Genomic DNA, 8,324 nt, shown 5'->3' with positions numbered 1-8,324 from the left:
TTCTTCCTCCTCTGATTCTTCCTCTGATTCCTCCGTGACCGCATCCAGGCTGCCATTTATCGATTCGTCATAATCCTCATCCTCCTCATCCTCATCTTCCAACTGGGTGGCTTTCTGTGGGTCCTTCTCGGAGCCTCCGTCGTCCAGAAAACTGAACCCCCCCTCGCGTATGAATCCCTCGACGTCTTGTCTGATCGTTTTCAGAATAAAAGGCCAGTTCAGAGGCGTCTTGCTCTCATACCACACGATATCCATCTCGTTGAGCCATTTCTTTATGGTGTCCATAGAATCTACTGGAACACTTGTAATCGTCCTGACAGGACGACTGAAGTCTCGGAATACTATCGTCATGTCGAATGCCCGCAGTCCATGCATCACTCTCTCGAACGAGACTATCTCCAAGTCTTCCAATGAAACGACAAAAACGGGCCACTCGACCACGGACACTGCGTCGTCGATCCACCGTTTCCTCACTCAGAGCGCTCAGGGTGGGCATGATACGGATGTTGTTATGACCAGGAATGCCGTAGAAGGCCAGATCCTTGATGGGCAGCTCGAACCTCAGAGGAGATACGCCCTGCACCTGTTCTACGAAATGCCTGCATGACCCTCCCTGCCTCAGCTCACTTGAAGTCCTGATTGACTTTGGTCTTGCGCTGCTGCTCGCGCTCTTCCTCATGCACCTCGTCGGGGTCGTAGTGAGATCGGCCTCGGCGGGAATCCAGGTCGTCAATCTGAGAGCCGGTCTCAGTGAAAAACTGTACGTCTATAGCCCGCTTCTTATTGATCATGATGGCGTTCCTCAAGTGGAAGTGGAGGATAACGACAAACTCTTTTCCTGCTGGTTGGCAAAACGCATGCTTAACGTTCGAGAACGTGATGTCAATGGGGTCGATTCGGGCTGCTGTGTAGCGTAATCCGTTGGCGTGCACCTCGAGGCTGCCTATCACCCGACGACCAGAAACGCCCCCTGTGGTCTTAAACATCAGATTCTTGAGTAAGATTCGCCTGCTAGAGCGATTCAACTGCAACTGCTGTTGTGTAGCAATGTCGGTGTTAACGTCGCGGCTTTTAAAGATTTTCTGAATCTCCTGAATCTGCTTGTAGACTTGGTGGATGCTTGGATCAACAGTCTTCACAGTGAGTTCCTTCAGGAATACGGTGCTCGGTGAGGGCTCCGGAAACACCACCTCTTCCTTTCCAGCCACCGCTCCTTGTCCAGGCAAGACGAAGTTAATCCGTAAAGAGTGTGTCGCGTCATCCTCTAACGTGTGCATAGCGTTCCTAATAGTCGAGATGTGGAAGGGAACGTGTTGACCGTGCACCGGGACGAGTAGGGCCTCGTTGGCGCGGTCAACGAAGACACGACACGGATTCAGATCCTTAGGAAACTGGCTCACGTCTCTGTATACGTGGAGCGTGTTCATCCGGCGCAGCTTCTTGCTGGACGCGGCCACTGTGGGTCCAGTACCGTCGGCAAACCGATCGCGCAACTCCGTGAATTTCTGCACGCGCAAGTTTCGTTGCCGGTCTAGCATCGCTTCGTGGTGTTGGAGGTGGTGTTGTTGCGCCGCTACTCGTCGCGAGATACGTGGGCGGCCAGCAAGCGGTTCCTCGGGTGAAGGGGTTTTGCTGGGCTCGCCTTGGGTGGATGGTTTGTTTTCCTCGTCATCCTTCAGCTCGTAGATTACGGTCTTCAGGTCGTTCTTGATGCTGGCCGTAAGGCATTTGCAACCATCAGCCGTAATTAGTACGGAGTCGGCAAGGTGAATTCCATACGAGCGGCCATCCGCCAGTGACCCGGATGCGGTGACCACCACGTTGAAGACCATATCAGACTGGATTTTCTCCTGACATCGGTCGCTTATGAGGAAGAATGCATCTCGGAACTCTAAAGAAAGCGAGTGACCGAATGTCCTCGGAACCGGTAACTTCCTAGACTGACAAGCCTCTGCACCGACCCGAAAAAGATCAGCAAGGACCACTCCTGGCTTCGCAGCCTTGATGAGAGCCTCCTGTACCTGTAAGCAGGATGAATACAGGTCCTTTTCTTCAGAGGTAGCGTCGAGAAGAAGCGTGCGCCCCACATTCGTCGTCCAGTCAGCGTATTTGCCAGCCACAGCTACGCAGATACAGCCTTCCTTGAGTGACACGTTCTCGGTGGAGGCTGGTTGCCCTGGCTTGAGGCCGAAACCGGAACTCTGGCTGTCTATCAACCCATATACGAAGTCGACGAGCTCCATCTTGACATCGAACTTTGCCTGCCATCGTGAAATGACTCTCCGATCCTTGAGGAGCGCCTCCAGATTATCTACTACCGACGCATGTGTCTTCTGTAGCTCCTGATCGAGAATGTCGACCGCTGCGTTCATAATAGCCTCCTTCAACAGCCGACAAGATACAGTCGCTGACTTCTCGATGAATGCGGCCGAGAATTTATCAGTGGGAGCCAACAGTCGCGCCGCGAAATTGTCCACCGGAACTCGCGGCCACTCGGCCAGCACTGCCAGCATTTTGGAGTCCAACGCCTCGGCGAAGGCGCCTTGCGCCTCCTCCCCTTTAGCGGCGAAGATTCCCAGTCTGTGGTGCTCGCCAACGGCGGCCTCCAAGGCTTTCAGGATCGCATCTTCGCCTTCCCGCCGCTCCACAAGTGCTAGGTCCTCCTTGTGGACCTCAGAGAGTTGCTTCAGCACAGATAATTTTTTTGGTCCTGATGACACAACCAGAGACCGACTCTTTCTGATGAAGAAGATAACCGTCTCAGGGAACATATATCCGCAGAGCCACATCTGCAGGTGACCTACCCTGGAGGGTGACTCCGCGGCCTTGCCAGACAGTGCCACTATACAGTCCACGTCCAGATCTGATCGCTCCCATTCCTCGAAGAGTCTTCCGATTCGGTACTCGTAACATGCCAGGTCCAACTTAATGGAGGAGCCTTTGGAGGCCGCGTCGGCTTTTTTGCCGTCAGCATTGGGCTGGGACACCATTTCAAATTAAATCGCGATTTGGGGTTTGAGAGCAATCATTCTGTGAGTCACGGAGGCTCTGTCTTTGAGAAGTGGTCGGAGGGGGGGCAGCGTGCAAAGGCAGCACCTTTCCATAAAACAAAACGGCGGGATCGACACCAGGTCTTTGTCCGATGAGTCTATCCGTATATCCCTGGCAGTCTTTAAAGGGTGTCGCAATATAAACGGACTGGTGTGAGGTAACGGCGCGGTTGTAAGCGTCGAGAAACAGATCCGCCTGCGCGTCGCACTGAGCCTCGTACGTCCAGATGAGTGGAGCCGCATCAGCGACCAGGTCCGAGAACGTCTGTCGCTTCCGTCGAGCGACGACTTCGTAATGTCGGTCGAGTGGTCGGTGGCGACGTCTTCGGGAGCGTCGACCTCTGGGGGGCATCAGTCCACGAATTGAGCGATTTCGATGCGTAAGCTAGGCTGCCGTTGATTACGCAGTTCGACTGAAGGTAGACAGAGGACACCTGGAACTCTTTCCCTTACTCGCGGTGTCAGTCCCGAGTTCGGGATCACACAAAGTATCCGACAAGGCGTTGCTCAAGAAAGGCCCCTCTCTGAGACCCCCACCCGCCAAGGCCACCCCGACCACCACTCCCACGAACCCCTTCGCCGTCGCACTCCCGGTCCTCCAAGAGGTTCACGATACGGCCGCAGATGTCATGATGACGCGGAACCTGCTCGCGCGGCTACCGTACTCACTTGGGACGCCTTCGTTGCTTTTCGACGTGGACAGACAGATCTGGGGCCAGGAGTTTAAGCTGCTACCAGAGGCCTTTTACCGAATGGAGATCAAAACGCCTATTCTACTCTGCAAACAGCCCGCTCTGCCAATTAGTGCGACTGTTGTGCTGAAGATGAAACAGGCTGACATCAGCCAGGAAAATTTCGGCCGAGATCTGTTCTTGCTGGAACTGCTGTTGGTCTTATCTGAGACGGGTGTTGTAAGCGTTAGGGAATCCAGAGGTGTGCTGATACTGTTGCAGAATCCGTTGATGGAAAGGGCGGCAAATCCAGAGGTGGGGTTCCTGAAATCGTATGCTCGACTTCTGTATTACTATCAAATGTTGGACCTAGGAGACGTGCCTGTGTTCAAACCTGGGCTCACCACCAACGGACTAAACGGGACTGTGAGTCTAGAGATCCGACACACCAAGGAGGCACAAGCGGCGAAGTTCATAAGTCAGGTTATTGAGACGGTCCAGAAGCCGATTCAGTGCTCTGAAATCTTTTTCGACGCCTTCAAGAGCGTTTACACACGCAATAAGTCCGATCTGGAGCGGGTCGGCATGCAAGCTCCAGAGAAAGAGTGTCTGCATCACCAGCGCACCCTGGTTGACCTACTGACAGACCTGGCACCCACGCCTAACCGCTTGGTAGAGGATGCCATGAAGGTGAAGTACGAGGATGCCGTTAAGTTCCTGGGTAAGCCAAGGAAGCTCGAACCCGTGACAGGCGTGTTGATGGCGCCATCATTGAAAGCGGCAAAGGCCGTCTTGTCAGTGATACCCAATGTGGACTCACCTGGCGTCGTGACACCGCCTCCAGCACGTCGCCTTGAATCCTTCTGCGAGGCACAAATACGAACGGTGAGTCTGGGATTCCCATTGTCTGATGTGTCGTCGACATCTGTGGCCTTCCCAGTGACACCTACGAATCTCTCGCATATCCTATTCATGGAGTTCCTCAACTTTCAGTTCAAGCGATTCATGAACGATCGACATGCGTTGCAGATGCAGCAAATTGGAGACGCCAGTGCGATCCACCTCCGCAGCGCTGACTTCATGTGCCTCACGCTGCTTCCACAGCAACAGGTCTTGCAGTGTGTGTGGCGCAAGGGTAAGCAGCCGAATCCGTCTTTCCTCACTTCCTCCAGCTGAGGACGCCTACCAACAAGAACGAGTGCGGCTAAACCTGCTAGAGCTCTTGACAGCTCAAGTGGACGTGACTCAGGTAGAATCGGATTTCCTGGAGTATCAAAAGCGAGCAGGGGAACTGTTGAAAACAGATCCGGGGTACATGTACGACAAGGCGCTGCTTCTAGCGACTCAGCACTTCGATGGCGCCAGTGTCGACGTCCAAAAAGCCCTGCGGAGCTTGAAAGTGGACGATTACTGCAAGTGGGTGCGTCAGTTGCTGGCTGGCCCGATTTTCGGGATGGACTTCCTGAGTGTCATCGACTTACGGTTGTGGGAGAACCGCAACGGCATCAAGAAACTGAAACCCGACCCTCGGAACGACTTCATGTACACACTTCTCCCGAAGAAGTATCGAACGCCACGCAACGTGCCAAGCGTAGATGGTATACTGAAGTCCCTACACGGATTGGGAACGAAATGACAACGCCTACGCAGGTCTTTGGGTGGCCATCAAGGCTGTGCCTGCTCTTGCTCGCATAGCCAATGCCCTTTTCCGGCCACCGATACCCAGTGCTTGACTCTTCCCCTTTTTCTGCGCAAGCTTGAAGACGGGCGAGTGCTTCAGCATGTCTGGGAACACAGTAAGCTTGATCTGAGCGCCTCGGATATAGACTTGCTGTAGGTGTGTTTGTTTGCCGTCCTTTGCCGATCGGGTAACGTTCTCGATGAGCAAGTTCATGTTATCTTCACAGTTCGCCAAGGTTCCTCGAAGTAGTTCTCCCCGTTTGGTCTCTACAGTAACGATGTGCCCGATGCCCTCAAAGTAGAGCTTTACGGGAATGCCCAACATCATTATTCGCGAATTGACGAATATCAGTCCAGCCTCACGCTCCACGCGTCCTTGCCTTGCCGGTACTCCAGCTTCTTTCCAACGGAAGCAGCAACGCGTAGCGCACCCACCAAGTCTTTCCACAAGAGATCGCCTTCCACCACCATACTTTCGGCATGCTCGAGTGCACGGCTGCTGGTGTAGCGGAGGAGGTCGACTCCGTATTTCAGTCCGTCAACCTCCTCGCCAGCAGCAGGTTCCCGATACCGTTTTTTTTCCATTTTGCAATTTCAAACGTCACAACGACCACCGCAGAACTTAACCTAATCTTGCTACAATGTCCTTGCACCTCTCAATACACTCCTCCTTGGTAGGGACTGCCGCTCCGTTCTTGGCGAAGTCGTTGGAGATCATTTCATGAACCAGATCCAAAATTAGCAGCTGAGGTTCCCATTTTAGGGTTTCGCGGATCTTCGTGGCGTCTCCAAGAAGCGTCTCCACCTCGGCAGGCCGGAAGTACTTGGGGTCAACTCTTACTAAAACATCTCCAGTCGCCTGATCAATCCCTTGCTCCTCCATCCCCTCTCCTTCCCACCTCAACTTAAATCCGGCGCAGGCAAACACGAGATCGCAGAAATCCCGTACGCTATACTGCCGTCCAGTCGCAACGACAAAGTCGTCAGCGTGGTCGTGCTGCAGCATCATCCACATGGCCCGCACATAGTCTTTCGCATGGCCCCAGTCCCGTTTCGCGTCGAGGTTGCCAAGAGAGACGTGAGTCTGGCTTCCGTTTTTGATCTTCGCCACCGCCTCGGTGATCTTGCGTGTCACGAATGTTCGACCCCGACGAGGACTCTCGTGGTTGAACAGAATACCGGAGGTGGCGAACATTCCGTAGGCCTCTCGGTAGTTCTTCACAATCCAGTGTGCGTAAACCTTTGCAACGCCGTAAGGGGACCGAGGATAAAACGGTGTCGTCTCCCTCTGGGGAATCTCCTGGACCAGACCAAACATCTCGGAAGTTGATGCTTGATAGAACCTGCATGTATCCTGCAGCCCAGCGCTTCGGATTGCCTCCAACAGTCGGAGAACTCCAACAGCGTCACATTCGGCGGTATACTCAGGCATATCGAAGGACACCTTAACGTGAGATTGGGCAGCCAGATGGTAAACCTCTGTTGGGCGAATTTCCGCCACCAGCCGGCACAAGTTGCTAGAGTCAATAACATCACCGTAGTGAAGTGTAAGTTGAGAGAAGACATGCTCGATGCGTCCAGTGTTGAAACTTGAGGACCGCCTTATGATACCGTGAACATCGTAGCCCTTCTCCAAAAGTAACTCAGCCAAATACGAACCATCCTGACCTGTAATCCCAGTGATGAGGGCAACTTTTGACATTGAGACTGAAAGAAATTACGTTTTACGCAGCCAGCTGTGGGGTTTCTCACATTTGATGTCGGCTGGTCGCGTTGGGCAGCAATCAGTCATCTGATTAAATCGCAATCAGTCATCCGGGAAGATCGCAATCAGTCATCCGAAAAGATTCCATGTCAATTTCGTTTTTTTCTACAACATTCACATCTCCGTTCTGCTTCATATCTCCGTTCCGAAGTAGCGATCGCCATAGTCACCCAAGCCAGGGACAATATACTTCTTTGCGTTCATGCCTTCATCGATGCTAGCGCAAACCATCGACATGCGAGGAAACTCCTTGAATACTCGTTCTAAACCCTCAGGGGCGCTAACGACGTTGACGAAGATGATGTTCTCCTGGGGCACTCCGTGCTCCAACAGAATCCGAATAGCCTCAATTGCGGAGCCGCCAGTAGCAAGCATCGGTTCCAAAATCAACACCTGCCTCTCATGAACATCCGCTGGCAGCCGTTGGTAATATACGATAGGCTCCGCCGTCTCCTCATTCCTCTGAATGAGCACTTTTCCGATTCGGATGCCGAGGCATGTCTCTCGAACGGCCTTCTCCATGGATTCTCCTGCTCGGATAATGGACACGGCGCAGATCTTCTTCTCAAACTCCGTACCTTGGAAGACAACTCCCTCCAGAGGAGTCCGAACCTCCGCTGGCTTAGTAGGCAGGAGGTTCAACGCCTCCTCGACAAGCAGCCGGTTGATTCGGTCGGCGTAAAATACGAACTGCTCGTGTGACGTCTCCTTGTCTGAGTGAGTCTTTCTGACTTCCACCTACTTCGAACAATGGTCAGCATCGACGTGAGCTGAGGCGTGTGTGGGAGCAGATGAACTTGGGGAAACTTCATCTTGAGGTGTCTTTCTCTGATGGAAGATGTTGCAGTTGCGCAGATAGCAGACATTTCGAGAATATGTATGTTTCCACATTAGCAACAGAAATTGTCTAGAAGAAACTTAGTAAGTCTGTCACTATTAACGGTCATGTGCTTGTTCCCAAAAACAGACGTTCTTCAACATTTCTTTTCTCGAATGTCGGCAAACGATTCATCGATGCGGTGTGAAGGCCGCACATCGCGACGCCGTCAGCGCAGCGTGTCTCGTCGACACATTGCGTGTTTCCGGTACGTCACACTTGAGGGGCGGCGGCAGAGAGCCTACGTAACGCTCCACGGGCGACTGATAACGGGTGGCAAG

General features: G+C 53.1%; 6 protein-coding genes across 10 annotated transcripts; 1 reads left to right on the top strand and 5 right to left on the bottom strand.

Moving 5' to 3' along the window:
- KVP17_003980 (uncharacterized protein) lies at positions 1-2,990 on the bottom strand (the record flags this gene model as incomplete). Of its 2 annotated transcripts, XM_068521782.1 has the most annotated exons (3): positions 1-446; positions 475-599; positions 628-2,990. In XM_068521782.1, coding segments are annotated over 3 exons (2,934 nt in total), but the record flags the coding sequence as incomplete, so codon positions are not given. The 2 variants fall into 2 exon arrangements, with proteins under 2 accessions (XP_068379779.1, XP_068379780.1); XM_068521783.1 differs by lacking the exons at positions 1-446; positions 475-599 and having other exon boundaries at positions 624-2,990.
- A 436-nt stretch (positions 2,991-3,426) lies between these two features.
- KVP17_003977 (uncharacterized protein) lies at positions 3,427-5,357 on the top strand (the record flags this gene model as incomplete). 2 transcript variants are annotated; one of them, XM_068521776.1, is made up of 3 exons in its annotated part: positions 3,427-3,430; positions 3,459-4,856; positions 4,894-5,357. In XM_068521776.1, the coding sequence occupies 3 exons, from the start codon at positions 3,427-3,429 to the stop codon at positions 5,355-5,357; spliced, it is 1,866 nt and encodes a 621-aa protein (XP_068379773.1). The 2 variants fall into 2 exon arrangements, with proteins under 2 accessions (XP_068379773.1, XP_068379774.1); XM_068521777.1 differs by lacking the exon at positions 3,427-3,430 and having other exon boundaries at positions 3,683-4,856.
- A 6-nt stretch (positions 5,358-5,363) lies between these two features.
- KVP17_003979 (uncharacterized protein) lies at positions 5,364-5,729 on the bottom strand (the record flags this gene model as incomplete). 2 transcript variants are annotated; one of them, XM_068521780.1, is made up of 1 exon in its annotated part: positions 5,364-5,729. In XM_068521780.1, the coding sequence occupies one exon, from the start codon at positions 5,727-5,729 to the stop codon at positions 5,364-5,366; it is 366 nt and encodes a 121-aa protein (XP_068379777.1). The 2 variants fall into 2 exon arrangements, with proteins under 2 accessions (XP_068379777.1, XP_068379778.1); XM_068521781.1 differs by having other exon boundaries at positions 5,364-5,726.
- A 20-nt stretch (positions 5,730-5,749) lies between these two features.
- Positions 5,750-5,986, bottom strand: KVP17_003975 (uncharacterized protein; the record flags this gene model as incomplete). The annotated part of the gene is made up of 1 exon (XM_068521774.1): positions 5,750-5,986. One exon carries the CDS (start codon positions 5,984-5,986, stop codon positions 5,750-5,752), a length of 237 nt encoding a protein of 78 aa, XP_068379771.1.
- A 37-nt stretch (positions 5,987-6,023) lies between these two features.
- Positions 6,024-7,103, bottom strand: KVP17_003976 (uncharacterized protein; the record flags this gene model as incomplete). The annotated part of the gene is made up of 1 exon (XM_068521775.1): positions 6,024-7,103. One exon carries the CDS (start codon positions 7,101-7,103, stop codon positions 6,024-6,026), a length of 1,080 nt encoding a protein of 359 aa, XP_068379772.1.
- A 195-nt stretch (positions 7,104-7,298) lies between these two features.
- On the bottom strand, positions 7,299-8,032 carry KVP17_003978 (uncharacterized protein; the record flags this gene model as incomplete). 2 transcript variants are annotated; one of them, XM_068521778.1, is made up of 2 exons in its annotated part: positions 7,299-7,879; positions 7,909-8,032. In XM_068521778.1, the coding sequence occupies 2 exons, from the start codon at positions 8,030-8,032 to the stop codon at positions 7,299-7,301; spliced, it is 705 nt and encodes a 234-aa protein (XP_068379775.1). The 2 variants fall into 2 exon arrangements, with proteins under 2 accessions (XP_068379775.1, XP_068379776.1); XM_068521779.1 differs by lacking the exon at positions 7,909-8,032 and having other exon boundaries at positions 7,299-7,688.
- Between the last annotated feature and the right edge of the window lie 292 nt (positions 8,033-8,324).

The sequence above is a fragment of a genome (genome assembly GCF_019968985.1).
Source record: "MAG: Porospora cf. gigantea B chromosome Unknown PgB_NODE_1048_length_8324_cov_106.583, whole genome shotgun sequence".
NCBI lineage: Eukaryota > Apicomplexa > Conoidasida > Eugregarinorida > Porosporidae > Porospora > Porospora cf. gigantea B.
The sequence above is the reverse complement of the archived record's forward strand: the minus strand, read 5'-3'. Positions and strand labels throughout refer to the sequence as shown.